Here is a 15,509-nt window from a genome sequence, read left to right as displayed (position 1 = left end):
TACTTTAAACAGCAGTAGCTGTTAATTCGCATTATTAACTTTTAGTAATATAACAGAACAAAAATACTGTAACATCATAACGAAGACCACATATAATGTAGGTTACATAAACATATGAAGCTCTGATTGATTCTAACAAATAACAACTATGAAACTCTGATTGATTCTAACAAATAACAGCAAATTTCTTCTGTGAAGATGACTTACCATTCTCAGTTCATGATGGTAAAACTGTAGCAGAAGATGAATCATGACAAAATCAGCAACTTAAATTATCTAAAACTACTTCCTCAATCGTCTCCCATGACCCACTACTTGAGAAGCTTGTAAGCTCATTGTCAGCTGCTCAGATAGTTTAAACCCCTGATCTATCATCAATTTATGCATTCTCTCGGCATCTTGTCCAAATCCACCTTCTAAAAGAGCACTTATAACTTTCTCAAAATCATAAGGCCTCAATTTCTCCTTATTGGCCTCGAGAACTCCAAGAGCTTGAAGGGCTTTCTTTTCTTCCCGAGCCCTAGCGTACATATCACAAAGGCTTATATGAACATCAAGTGGAGGAGAAACACCTTTCTCACCAAACTTTCCCAATAAGTCTTCTGCTTCATCAATCAATTGCAACTTACAAAGCCAATCAATAAGCACAGCATAAGTGGCAACACCGTGCTCAATGCCATCTTTTTCGAGCTGCAGTAAGAGTTGCAACCCTTTATCCAATAAATTCTTATGAGCATAAGCTGCAATCATTCTGGCAATACACTTGTCATCGGGTTTGTACCCGAGTTTGATAATGTCATCAAAATACTCTCTTGCTTTATCGGTGTGGCCAACCCGACTATAAGCCTCAACAAGATACGTGTTTGACTTGAGACTCGGTTGATAACCAGCAAACACCATTCTCCCCACAATTTTTTCTGCTCCAGTTGCATCGCCATGCTCACTAAATGACTTGAGTAATGCTAAAAATGTATCTTCTGATGGTTTTAAACTCTTCTGCTCTAATTCTCTCAATAACAATTCAACCTTTTTATGATCACCAGCACTGACATAAGCCATAATCATTGAGTTGTAAACTTTAAGGTCTGGTTGGAACCCTTGAGTTTTCAGGCTTTCAAAAGCTTCTTTTGCAAGATCAAGCTTGCCTGCTTTGTTGTACATATGAACCATACTGGTCTTTGTTATAATGTCGGGTACGATGCCTTTTTCATTCATTTTCTTGATAATTCGTTCGGCATCAGTAAATTGGTTATGCTTGACATGGGCATCCACTAGTTGTGAAAAATCACCTATATCAGCTTGGAAGGATACTTCATCAAGTAGATTTTCTGCAACCTGTAAAGCAAATTAGAAAATCAGATTAGTTTTAAACAAAAACAAATAGGAAAAAAAGATTGGTATCTTTTAGATCCGAACTAATACCATGTAAGTTTGAGAAGAACCCACTATTAGACCTTAAAAACCACATATTGTATATACCATGGCACATAAAAAAAACTACAAAACTTCATATTTTTAGAATAGCTGATGGTTTTACAGCCAACAAAGACTAGCCAGGAGCTAGGTGGGTATGCAAGGCAAAATGAAAAATCCAAATATGACAACTGCAACACATATCTGTAACACCTAGTAGACCACCCAATACCCTATTTATCAAATGGCTCCTGCATTCGGATAGTTACACCACCAGTCCCAAACTAGGGACATACTTTTACTTCTGCTCCTGCTTAATATCCAAAGGAATGAAAGAGTAAGGGTCTGCATTTTTTCAGGGCTCAAAGTTTTGATCTTAGAATTCTGCAAATTACCAAACAAGTAGTTCTGAAGATTACATCCGAAATTCTACTGTGTAGCTTGTCTCTGGCTTTAACTAAAGGAGCCGAAACAATGCCTGTCACTCTGTCAGTACCTGTAGCTGATATCCTCCCAAGTTACACCATTCAAAGACCTCTACCCAAAGAGATATGAAAGTATTGCAACTAAAAAAAACATGAAATCATAAATTATGGATTCTAGTTTGTCACCACATGTCCCACATAGCACAAAATCAAGATCAATGCCCTCAGAATCAAGATTAAGTTTTATTGGTAATCTATCCAATAAAAGCCTCCATAAAATAATATTGACTTTTCGCAGGAGCAGTTTACTCCAAGCCGTCTCCAAGGATTGATGAGGAAGATAAATATTGTCGATAAGAAATATTAACGATGCCACAGAGAAACAACCAGACACATCAAGCGACCATTTCCATGAATCGGCACCTTCACATTAATGAACATCTTTCAATATATAAGACCACATATCCGTCTAGATAACTTCTTCTGAAACTTTTTCATAAATCGGCAACTTATATCTAAATAACCTTTTCTGAAACTTTTTCATGACAAGTCCCCAACTTGACACTCTACTCATCTTAGCTCCAGCCGCTAGACCAAAGTAGGTAAAGGAAGTTTACCGGCCAAACACTTAATTGAGCTTGCCATTGTTTAAACTTCGTCACTTCAAACACCAATATCATAGATGGCACTATAGCCAGATTTATTTGAGACCAGATATTGTATAAAAACACCCTAATAAACAAATCAGACATTTTGCCCAATGAACAGACCAATGACACATAAATAATGCATCATCTGCATATTATAGGTGTAAAATCAAAGGTCATTGTCCCCTCTGACTCTGCCTCTATTAACAAAACATGCAATGCCTCCACAACTATTAAAAAAAGAAATGGAGATAAGGGATCACCTTGGCGGATTCCTTTCTCCATTTTATATTCATTAGTAGTAGAGTCATGTACCAATTCCCATATCCATTCCTCCAAGTTTCGGCAAATCACGTTTAAGAAAAGAATTTCATAAATGGTGTAGGGAAAAGTGAAAATATGATTTTGTGTTCCATTTGCTTAATATCTGGAGAATTATGAGAATTATTAAGGGTGAAATTAAATGTAAAAAAACAGCAATAATAATCAACATAACAATGATTGTTGAGTTAAGCATAGGCTAACTCAAATTATTACATACCAAAAAAGGAGCAAAAAAAAAGAAAAGAATATTATACCTTAAAATACACTTGATAATTCTTCTCTTTTAATCTATCAAGCAGAGTAATCCAGTCGACCCTGCTAGGTTGTACTAGCTCAATCCATTCTGCAAGTAGTGGTGAAGGGTCATCATCTACTTGCAACGAAAGTATCTTCTCTGTAACAATCTTGCATTTCCCGGTAATAGGCTTGAGTTCCTGCTGCCATATACCAGCTCCAGCCTCATGGATTTGTTCAGCCATTTCCGCCCATTTTGGTTTCGAAAGATCAAGACCATAAATATTGAATTTTATCTTTCCACTTCTTTTTGGTAAAGAAACTCCCTGACTAACAACATTTTCTCCCTCGATATCACTTTCAGAAGCTTCCAGAGTTTCTGTTTCTTCTTCTGGTTTCATATCTTCATGAGTGTCTTCTTCTACTTCTAGTTCCTTAGATTCTTGACGCATACGCTCCAACGACTCATAAAACTCACTATCCTCCATTTTCTCACGAGCCCATTTAAACCTAAGTTCCCTCAACAAATCCCCTCGAATCCCTATCTCACCAGCAAACCTTGTCATTTCTTTCACTTCTTCAGACTGAAGATAAGTCTTCATTTTTTCCTTCTTTTTCGCCTTCTTCATATCTTCCAACACAACATGGCTAACCTCCCAAACCGTTCTCCACAAATCCTCACTGAAATCCTCAGAAGCCAAAGCTGACGCAGACTCGATATTCTCCCCAAGTCGTCCCTCATCCATTTCCGTTACAACCTTCCCAACAATAAGCTGAAGCATAGCATCAATATCTTTCTTACTAGCATCAGCATAAGCCTCATTAAGTTTCCCTCTCATTATCCACACAAACCGCGATAAAAACTCATTCGTAATCGCATTTTCATCTTCCTCCGTACTCACAAAACTAGCTTCTACACCCGAGTGAACAAACCTGCCCGATACTAAAATTCCCATTCGGGTTTTACAGTTTTCGGTCCTAGAACTATCAGTCAAATGAAACACAGGGGAAACACAACGAGCCGTGCAAATTTCTCTATAATTCCATGACGGGGTTCGTCTACTGTTAAACCTGGACACATTCTTAACCGGCAGTCTTAATAACAAATACTTCAGATTCATTTTTCTACCCAAATCCTGTTTCCACAAATAAATAATAATAATAATAAAACAAAAATGAAAAATAAATTGTATGACGCCTAAAGCAGTTATCTTTAAGGAAGAAAATGATAATTATATTATTGTCTATCAAATGGGGTATCTATCAAATGCTTAAAGAAACTCTTATGCATACAGATATTCGAGAAAATGAATGAATATATATATATATATACACATATATATAAATGTAAAGAATGAAACCTGAAACGGATCAAACAGAAAGGGTCCGATTTGGTTAAGTCCAGAAAACAGAACAGTGAAGTGACTGAAGGCTTTTGCTAGGGTTTTTCATTTTTTGCAGATTTATGTTTTTAGTCTCTATGTTGTATTAAAGTACATAAAATACCCTGCACTTTCGTTTTACTTTTTAGGGAAAAATCCATAAAAAAGTTAACCAATTTAATCAAAATTCCTAATAAACGAAACCTATTTTGTTTTCGTCTATTAAAAAGATTTTAATTTTAAAAATTTCTCAATAAAGGTAATATCATTGTTCTTGCATATTGTTGGATTATTTGGAAGACCCGAAACCATTTGTTATTCAACAACAAAGCCCCATCTCTCTGGTACGCGTTTAAAGAGCTTAAATCCCTTAGTTTTCTTTGGATTGCAAATAGATCAGCAAACAACTGGAGCTCTTTCAATTTCTAGTTGTGATGTCAACTTTTCCTTTAGTTGTAATTTTTCTCATTTTCTACTATGATTTGTATTTCCTAGCTTCTCGCTAGTTCTTATTATTATCAATAATATTTCTTCTTTGACTGTTCAAAAAATAAATATCGTTAGTTTTTAACGTCAGACTTTCGTTAAGTGTCACGTCATTGAAAAAGCTAACGTGGACGGTGGACATGTAACTGGATAATACCCTTTATTTTTATTTCACTACACACCTATTTCTCCTTTTGAAGAATCCAGCCACCAGTACTGCCCCCTGCCACCGCCAGAGCTTCGCCGGAAAATCAAATTATGAAGTTTCAAAAAAAATTACATACAAATACATTTATACATATGTATAATGTATACACACTGATACATATTCATAAAACCTTAATAATACATTGTTAACAATAAAACTCTCTGTATTTTAAAGAATCATCAGTCATCATCAACAAATCAAAACAAATCAAATTATGGCTTCATTTGCAAAAATCGTTATTTCAGAATACGTATAGCTTGAAGGGTTTCCCACCGGCAGCCAAAAACGGCGTTGCCAAAAATGAATATCGACTATCGAGCAACAAATTGTTTAAGATTGGATGGCAATTAATAACTCACAAGATGACACAAGTGGCATGAATTAATTACTACCGCAATTAAACTGAGATATGGCATAAAATCGTTTAAGATTTTGAGGTTGTCAGAATCTGCTGCCGCTGATGCCACCATAATCTTTTATTGTTCCCGTTACCGGAATCTGCTGGCTGAGTAGATTAGATCATTAAGTTAAGAGTCTCATTTTCCAATTAATACAATGGGGACTAAAAAAATCAGATCTATATTCGTCAGAATTTTGTTTATTGGAGTGTTTGGAAAAAAAAAAGAAAAAAAAAAAGTTGGATGGCATAAAAGTAGCAGACCCTGTATTGTTCTTTGAAGTTAGTCCTAATGTTGTAAACTTTGTTAAAATTGTACCAACAGCCATTAGTGTATGGATTCAAAGATCTTTAAAGTGTGCGATGTATATTAATGGGAAACTTTAAAATTTGCGTAAACTTCTTATAAGGAATTTGAAAATTAATGAATTTTTATGAGGAATATGGATGAATTTTTGATAATTAATTGAATTTGACAAATTTGGGTGTCCTTGGAATATGGTGATGTTTGTAGATGAAGGTGATGTTTGGATGTACTTGAATATCTAGCTCATATGCCCGTGTGAAATCAATGATGTGGCATGTTGACGTGACATTTAACGGATAACTAACGATCAAAATTAACGATATTACCTTTATTGAGAAATTTTTAGAAATGAAATACTTTTAATAGACACAAAACAAAATTTGTTCACTTTATTATGAATTTTGAGTAAAAATATTACCTTTTTATGAATTTTTTTCCTACTTTTTATAGTTATGTTATTGATGGTGTGTGAAAAATCGTGATTATAAGAATTAATTGGATTTGCTTAGATTATGACCTAAGTATGGATGTTTGTGGTCTGGTTTCGACTAAATCACAAACCAAACCGGCATTTCTGGTTTCAATATGTAGCAAACCAAATTAGACCAAGTGTGTTGTTTAACCAAACCAAACCATGTATATCAGTTCGATTTGACCGGTTTGACGGTTTATAGTTTTAATTTTCTTTATTTTCACAACATGCAATACCAAATCTGTGATTATTTATAAAAAAAAAAAAGTTAATTGTTATTACTAGTTACTACATAACATAAGAAAATATAATAAAATTAAGACATTAAACTTTATATAAATAGATATATATTGTAATTGCATATACCCTCCAGGTTATATATATTTCATGTCTGTCAAAAAAATTGCAATAAGATCACCATTATGTATTTCTAATATGTTTCTATATTTTATCCATTGTGTAACATCCTATATTATTAAGCTAATGAAAATTAACCTCTATTATAGTTTTGACATTAAAATAGTTTCCTAGTATTTTATTTTTGAATATGAGATTATTTTAGTTGGAACTTTAGTGGATAGCGGGTAAAATACCAACAAAAACTCATTTGGGTCGTGGCACTTAGAAAAGTTGTCAGACACTTCTTTTTTTTTTTTTGAATCACAATTCCACCACCAACACTTTTCATTATTTATCTTTTCTTCATTCCATCTTTACCTTAATTACTAGATTTTTATCCCGCGAAAAACGCGGGTAAGTTTTTAAAAATCGATTTTAATAAATTGATACAAAATTATATTTGAGAAAATAAAATAATTATTTTGGAAGTTTAATATATTAGATAAAAACCAATTACTAAGACATAATAATAACATAATTAGTAAATAGGCTAAAAAATGTATATCCATCATCAACACAACTATATTTTAAATTTTATATCTATTAAATACCTCTTATACAATTTTTTAAAACAAAACAAATTAATTTGATGAAGTACTTAACTAAAAGCGTCTAGATTTTAAAAAATTGTTTTTTGTAAGTTGGGTAACAGTTAAATAAGATCATTAAAGAAGTTTTCGGAGGTATTATGTAATCAAAGAGTGATTTAACTTTAAATATTTCTATCGAAATTTATAGTTTCTCTTTTGATTGATTAATACTAATATTTATGCTTATAATTTAAGGGCAGCCTGTTTAAGTTTGTAAAGATATTGAATGGTCTCATTCTTATTAAGACCTGCGCTAAAAAACTTTCACCACACTATTTCAAGGAATTGTCCACAAGAGCATTAAACCATAAGCAATAGAGTCTCTTTCAAAGTAATATCTACTAACAATCAGCTTCCAAGTCCTTTTTCCTATGCTTAAGTTGTTCCAATTCTAATTTAACTCTTCAAATAATATACAACTACGTCGTTTATTTAACAAAAAAAATATAGTGCACTTGGATCCTTCATAACTACCTCGTGACCAGTGTCACTTTCATCTTCGACATGATTTTCGTCATTAGCATTTGATCGAGTTTTCACTTACTCATATTCTGCTTAAATGACCATTTGTATACAATGTCCATGTGTTTTCCAATGACGTATTACATTGAAACTGGTTCCACAGTTAACATCCTCTAAATCAAATAAAACCTTTTCTTTTGCTCTTACACATTGATTTGCACTAACCTTTATGAGAAATGCTATTCATAGTTCTCTGCTTCCTCCATGTCCTTCACTTCAACAAACCCATCAATGATTGTTTCAAAATCATACGAATTTAAACCATATGGCCCATTTATGCCTAAAACCTCTTTTTCAATTTGAAGGAAATATATACTTTCATGTATATACCAGCACACTCAAAATCAGCATTTCTATATAGAAAGACATCCACGCTTCTGTTGATATCTTTCCAGTTAATCACATTCACTATGATGTCCACTCCATCATCATTCACTTTAAGACCCTAAAAATGACGTATTTTAGCACCCTGTAAATACAAATGAAGACGAACAATTCTAACTATACTGATCCGCCCATTTTGTCTACTTTGACCTGTATCTACCATCCATTAAAACTACAAAGTTTTAACCTTCATCTACTTTGACCCGTTACCCAACCCGACTGACCCGCCCATTTTGTCTACTTTGACCTGTATCTAACATCCATTAAAACTACAAAGTTTTAACCTGTATCTACTTTGACCCATTACCCAACCCAACTGACCCGCCCATTTTGTCACCCCTGTTTAAAACTAAATCAAATTCTTGATTTCTGACACCCTAGACCTCAGATTACTTTCAACCAATAAAACAACCATCATTATGACAAACCCATCTGAACTCACATCTTATATTTTCATAAAACATACTAATATATTATAATTTATATTTTCATAAATCATACTAATATATTATAATCAGATTTCAAGAACAGATGATATATAACTATATATAACAATATAAAAATAGTGATAAAATATGTTTATCAACCCATCAAAATAGTGAAATCTTTGAAGTAAACTTTGACCAATCTTTTGGTCAAATAATGTTTTTGACCCAGCCGCAACCCAAATCTGACCTAAAACAACCCATCTCAAAATTGACTTGTTGGAACCCACTTGCCATCTCTGATAAATTGACTTGTTGAAGCACATGTATAGTTAGAAATATGTAACAACCCCTACAACCTCATGTGTTGTAAAAATCACTGAATACAGTCAACCCAACCCTCCTGGTTCCGCCATATACTTGAAACTCATTCTTTGATCAATTACCCAACCCACTCGACCACTTTTGTTTGCCACCTGGTTGTGACCCGTATAACTATAAATGGAGAAAGCTTAAAAAGACAATAAATAAATAAACTATAAACACTCATTTTGTTAACTACCGCCTGTTTTGATCCTTCAACAATAGAATATCTGCCATGTATGCCGACCTCCAACCTTTCGTTATGACCAGCTTGTTGAACATCCTTGAGCTTATGAGTTGAGCTCTCATATGCGGCTGCACAAACAGGATTGTAGAACTCTTACATAAAGAACAGGATAAAGAAAAATTATAAACCATATACGGTAAAAGACCTCTTACTCTATGTGGACAAAAAAGAAAAAGAAACAGATTGCTTGCCCCAGTTCAAATGCAAACTAAATCTTGTTTTGAATGGGCCAAATGAGTACCGGCTCTTAGGCACCATTAATTTAACTTCTACTTATTTGTAGAGTACCACAAACACAAGCTAAAATAAACAAACCAAATGAGTACCGGCTTTTGGGCACCATTAATTTAACTTCTACATATTTGCAGCTATCACTAACATGTTATCGTAAACACGAGCAAAAAGAAACAAACGTAATGCACCCAACTGTACCAAATCTGAGGTGGGTAGATGTTGGATGTTGCCTTCTCAATCTCCATGTCTATACCTTGAGAAAATAAACTTTTGGACCACTCCTGGTTACATGATTGGGCTTGGGTCCCCAGGATCTCCCTCATTTAAGACTGATCTGGTATAACAAAACACGATTAATATTAGCAAAAAGACCTTTCAAATCACACACAATATGGGAATTAGGTAAAGGGTTGCAAGCATAGTATGTACTGAATTTGTATACATGTTTGATTTGGCTTGATTAAGCATAACATGTCCTTTTCCAAACCATAAGATCGTGTCCAAATCTAAGATGCTCACCTGATGGATTTTCTTTTAACCATAATGTGACCATTGTTTCTTTCCAAAAAGTAATAAAGTGAACATTAATAATAGGCCCATGAAAAGAAATAATTACCATTTGCTGAAACTTGGGGTTTGAGACTTCACAATAATAATACGACCTGTAAATCCAAAACATGGAAAGTTCAAGGATCTAATATTGTATAAATAAAATTGAGTATATTATCAAATGACTCACTGTTCCAAAGTTTATAGGATTTACATCCTTCAGTTTCCACACATGCCCTTTAATCTCACGGCTAAAAACACTTCCGATGAAACTATACACTTGAAAACAATTAAAAATGATCATTCTTCTTGAACCCCACATTAGAAAGCAGCTTAAAAAAACTCCAATTCTGTCCAATACAACTCTGTTAATAATTATCACATGGAACTGAGTTTTGTATATCACACTTGCTAACGACAACACAAGTTTCTCATATATAAAAAGAACTAACATAAGATTTACAAGTAAGATTACCTGTCAAAAGTCAAACCCTTGCCCACTAATGCAAGCTTGGTTTTGACTGCTCTAGTTGGCGGTTTATAACATAAATGAATAAATTAGGATTTGTAGAAGTAGCAGCAACACCAAGATAAGAACCCATTTTCAGTTCTTTGCATTGCTCTGTATCCAGAATTGTTGTTGTGAAATATCACGATGTGTCGAAGCAATCTTCTCAGCCTCTTCCGCAAGTACCTCTGCAGCATAACCACACACACAATTAAATCGGTAATTATTGGAACAGAGTGCTAAAAATGAACTATCAAAGCAAAATACTATATATTTTGTGACAACCTCATGTGCAATGTATTGTTGTAAAAGTCACCGAATACAGTCAACCCAACCCTCCTGGTTCCGACATATACTTAAAACTCATTCTTTGATCAATAACCCAACTCACTCGACCACTTTTGTTTGCCACCTGGTTGTGACCCATATAACTATAAATGATCAATTTGACTGAAAATAACCGTTATCTCAATATGTATGATACAACTTGAGTTGACCTCCAAAACACAAATACCTTTTATTGCAACGCTCAGCTTCTTCGTTCAAACATCGAAAGCTTCCTGCCAAGAGACATATTTACAATATTTAAAAAAGAAATCAGATTAACCAAACTGATTTAGATGTATCAAACTGATTACTTATTTAGATGTATCAAACTGATTACTTTCAAACATCGAAAGCTTCCTGCAAAAGGGTTATTATACCTTCTTGTTTTCGGCTGCTTAAAGAAACCCTTATTTAGATGTATCAAACTGATTACTTTTATATGCTTAATCGACTCTTATTCAGTATCAAACATAACTTTTAGATGGTCCATTATTGGCATCAAAATAAACTCATTGATTTGAGATATATATATTGAAAACTTACTAATCTCAAAGCAACCTTCAAGCTTGGTGAGGCATATTTTAACACCATCCCGAACCAAAACTTCAATGACCTACTCAACCTCACAAAAATTGCACACAACATTATTGAAGAAACCGAATAAAAGCAAACTAACACTCCCATCAGAAGAATACTCAAAGCACACAACATCAGTCCAATTTTTTGATTTTGTATAGACTATAGAAAAGCCAAATCAAATTCTACCTCAAATTGGGTTGTAACAATTCGCCTACAATCATGTTTGGCTCTGTTAAATCTCTCTCATTCACACGAACTTTACATCCTTCCTGTCACAACCAATCACAATACACACACTTAGGCTTATACTGGTATTTGAAATCTGAAAATAAAAAACATAAAAGATCAAAATCTTTCCAATCATAAATATTCAAAAAAAGATTATAAATTCAAAACCTTTATAATAAAAATGACGTATTTTTTCAAATCTATAAACATACAAAATTTAAAAACTTTATGACAAAAAATACCTTAGATTTCTTCAAATTTCTTTGCATAATCCTGAATCTGCCACAATATATGATGCAATAAAAATGCTAGTCACATAAAGTTATATCCAAATGAAATAAAACTTATAAATAAATAATACCCACATGAAAATCCAAGCTAAAACCAGATCGACCAACCTTCCATAACCCCTAACCCTACAATAATTTTATAAATGATTAAATCAGCAAATTTTGTAAAAGATTGAATTAACAAAATAGAAACTCAAATACACATACATATACTTAATTAATAAAAGATACATCAAATCTTTATTTTGAAACTCTGATTTAAAAAATCATAAATCATAAAAGATAAATTAAACTTACTGTAGAGTAGCAGCAGTAGGTGAGGTGTTACTTGATTTTCTTAACCTCTAATGAAGACCATCTTTTTGTTCTCTTTAATCTTCAAACTTCAACCTAAAATTCTTCATAGTAATCAAGATCTAGTTCCTAAAACAACATAAAAGTAAAAGTGTATACAAGAAGTTTAGAAAAATATAAAGAATCAGATTTATTTGATTTGTGAGTTTGATCCTGGAGACAAAAGAGTAAATAAAAGTGTATAAGATCACCTTCTCTCTCCTCTTCAAATACTGTCAGAACAAATATCTATACACACACACTCACATGTATATATCCAAAGTTTTAAAGTACCGAATTTTCATTTAACCTGATTTCCTTTAGAAAATTAGGGTTCTTGCTATTAAATTGAATTGGGAAATTTAGGGATTTTCATAAAAATGAGTTAATTTATATAATACAAGTTAGGGTTTTTAATTTAATTAATTTAGGGGTTTTTAGTTGGGTTGCATGATAGATTTTGGTGAATGTTAGTAAGAACAAAGTTGGAGAGATTTTGTCCCTGAGTTTGAAACGAGTTAAACATTTCCATGACAGAATTTTCACTTGTCGAGTCCTAAAAAGAAAATGCAGGTTATTGTGTTAAGTAAATTTTGCCACTGGATTGGGTTAAAAAGATGAAGTAGAACTCTAGATATGAATTTTTGAATTCAGAGGCGCAATGCTGATTTTTCAGCAAAACTGATTCTATGTCTGTCATTAAAACGGGTAAAACACATTCTTGCAAGTTAATTCATATCTTGGTCACTGAATATAAAATGTACCTAAATGTGTTAAGAAGAAGTGGCCACTGGGATGAAGTCAATATATGGTGTAGAACTCAAGTTATGGTCATTTGAAGTTAGTAAGGTCAAAACTGTTTTGTTAATGAAAACAGCAGCAGTGTTGGTTTTTAAAACGACCAAAAGTCATCTTTGAAAGACAATTCACATGTTGGTCACTAAAGATAAAATGTAGATATATGTGTTTTATAAATTAAGCCACTAGAATCAAGTAAAAAGAGTAAGTAGAACTTGAGTTACGCTTGTTTGAAGGTAGCTTGGTCAAATATGAAAATGGCACTTTGTGTATGGAAGTGAGTTTGGCCATATGAAAATGATATAAGAGATACATGTTATGTGAACTAACCCAAGATTAATATAAGATTGTAAATGATGGGTTTGGTGCTAAGATACTATTGAATGTGGCTAAGTGACCTTGTATGTGATTGATGACATTTTATTTATTTATGAATCCTTGCTAGGTTGATGCATACGTATTGTGTACTTGCGGTCTTGTTGATTTATGATTTATTTAGTTGTCGCGGAGGAGGTGAGTTTTCTTGCATACTTTTATATATGCCTTGGGTCAATTACCATTCATGTTGAGTGTGTCCATGGTGGTAATTGATTTGGCGTTAAGTCCCATGTTTATAGTTGAGTTTGATTACAGGCCTAATTGGTGGCCATAGGCTCATGTGGAGCATTTGTTATTGTTATAATCGATTGTGATGGTAATCATTTGCTTATATGGATCCATGTAATGCCTAGCCCAAGGGTGAGTATTATAGATATGACACGACGGTGTTATAGTCCATATGCAACAGTCCCTTGAGCATTGCCCTCCTTCGTATGTATAAATGTATGCAAGATTATTCACTAAGCTTTGCTTACTTTTTAGTTATTTAACCTTTTTATAGGTTGTCCCGGATATGGAAGAAAGTTAAGTATTCTAAAGATTGAAGTTAAAGTTGCTTAATGGATATGCTTACTTTAGCTAAATGCGGATAATGGTATTGGTATTAGGACCCTTAATGACCCCCTCTGAACTATCGGCTCGTTGTACCCTTGTTATGTCTTTTTGGATAAAAATATTATGATGTCTAGTGTAAACCCAAGTTTTTGGGTATTTTTTCAATGGGTCGTTTTGTAGTAGTGATGTATTGATCATGATTAAATGTGTTTTGGTAAAATTCATAATCCGTAACAGGTTTGGATGATGATTTTACTAATGGGTCATGCCAAAATTTCTAATTTTATAGTTTGACTTTGGTTATGATTATTTCCGAGTTTTAAAATTTGAAATGTTGTATTATGAAGTTTGGTTTTGGGTTGGAAATTGTAAGTTGATCGAGTGTCAAAAATAAAATTTAGTGTTGTTGCTGTACAGGACTCCCACTGCGGCGCAGTGGGCATGAGCACTCCCACTGCGGCGCAGTGGGCATGAGCACTCCCACTGCGGCGCAGTGGGAATTTACGGTTCGGGTGATGCTTTGTTTCCACTGCGACGCAGTGGGGAATGCACCCTCCCACTGCGGCGCAGTGGGATATCACTAAAAAAAAAAAATCTTTATTTTTCTATTAATTCGAGTTGAGTCGTTTCACATTGCAAATCCATGAAAATTGCAATAAGATTACCATTATGCATTTCTAATATGCTTTTATATTGTATCATTGCAAAGCTTTCTATATTTATAGTTAAGCATTATGCTTTTGTAAATTAAAAAGAAACTTTGATAAATATACTTGTGATATTCGATATGTTCATTTGCAAAACCTAAAACAAGAGACAAAATCATATGTCGTTATATATATAGCGTGGGTTATTTAGAGTACAAGCAATTCGAAAAATACAAAAATACAAGGCACCGTTGGATCTTCTTCCTTCTTCTCCAGCGAGACTTTCGCCGCCTGCCACCACCTTCTTCTCCGGCGACATCTCCCGTGACTTTTCCGGCGAGAATCAAGTTCATTTTCGGGTTGATACGGTACGGGCGTTGCCCTCAGTAAATTATATATTGGATCACATGTTTTTTTTGCTCATTCACATGTGAAACGTTATAAAAATACATGTTGTAGAAAAAAGTTTTTTTCAAAACCTTATATATACCCATTTGTTAACATGTGAACGAAAACGTGAACATATTCATTCACAAATTCACAAAAGGCTATTTTGAAAGTTTTTTAAAAAAGTTTATTCTACAATATACTTTTTTATATCATTTCACATGTGAATGGAAAAAAAAACATGTGATCCAAAACATAATTTGAGAGTTTTCATGGTTTTTACAAAAAAAAATTGTTCTAAAAATAAGGAGAGTATATATATATATATCGGTTTGGTCCAGTTTTGATGGTTTGTTTTTTACTCAAACTGTAACCGGACCAAAAAACCTGGTGTTTCAAAACATAAACCGTCGGATTAGACTTTAGCAACATAATTCAACCAAACCAATTCAAGTACCTCGTTTTGATCCA

The 15,509-nt window shown here is 33.4% G+C and overlaps 1 protein-coding gene and 1 long non-coding RNA gene across 7 annotated transcripts; both read right to left on the bottom strand.

The window, feature by feature from the left end:
* LOC122578277 (pentatricopeptide repeat-containing protein At5g46580, chloroplastic) lies at positions 1 to 4,492 on the bottom strand. The gene is made up of 3 exons (XM_043750199.1): positions 4,405 to 4,492; positions 3,064 to 4,179; positions 1 to 1,335 (listed from the first exon to the last, which is right to left on the bottom strand). The coding sequence occupies exons 2-3, from the start codon at positions 4,162 to 4,164 to the stop codon at positions 283 to 285; spliced, it is 2,154 nt and encodes a 717-aa protein (XP_043606134.1). The 5' UTR covers positions 4,165 to 4,179; positions 4,405 to 4,492; the 3' UTR covers positions 1 to 282.
* A 3,067-nt stretch (positions 4,493 to 7,559) lies between these two features.
* Positions 7,560 to 12,694, bottom strand: LOC122578278. Of its 6 annotated transcripts, none has more exons than XR_006320495.1 (13): positions 12,486 to 12,694; positions 12,238 to 12,363; positions 12,016 to 12,066; positions 11,893 to 11,929; positions 11,609 to 11,744; positions 11,387 to 11,456; positions 11,031 to 11,076; positions 10,484 to 10,704; positions 10,199 to 10,358; positions 10,076 to 10,121; positions 9,658 to 9,793; positions 9,178 to 9,293; positions 7,560 to 8,251 (listed from the first exon to the last, which is right to left on the bottom strand). It is a non-coding gene; the product is annotated as an uncharacterized LOC122578278 (long non-coding RNA). The 6 variants fall into 6 exon arrangements; XR_006320494.1 differs by having other exon boundaries at positions 11,387 to 11,465; positions 11,609 to 11,691; XR_006320498.1 differs by having other exon boundaries at positions 9,653 to 9,793; positions 11,609 to 11,691.
* Between the last annotated feature and the right edge of the window lie 2,815 nt (positions 12,695 to 15,509).

Source organism: Erigeron canadensis, chromosome 8, assembly GCF_010389155.1.
Source record: "Erigeron canadensis isolate Cc75 chromosome 8, C_canadensis_v1, whole genome shotgun sequence".
Lineage (NCBI taxonomy): Eukaryota > Viridiplantae > Streptophyta > Magnoliopsida > Asterales > Asteraceae > Erigeron > Erigeron canadensis.
The sequence above is the reverse complement of the archived record's forward strand: the minus strand, read 5'-3'. Positions and strand labels throughout refer to the sequence as shown.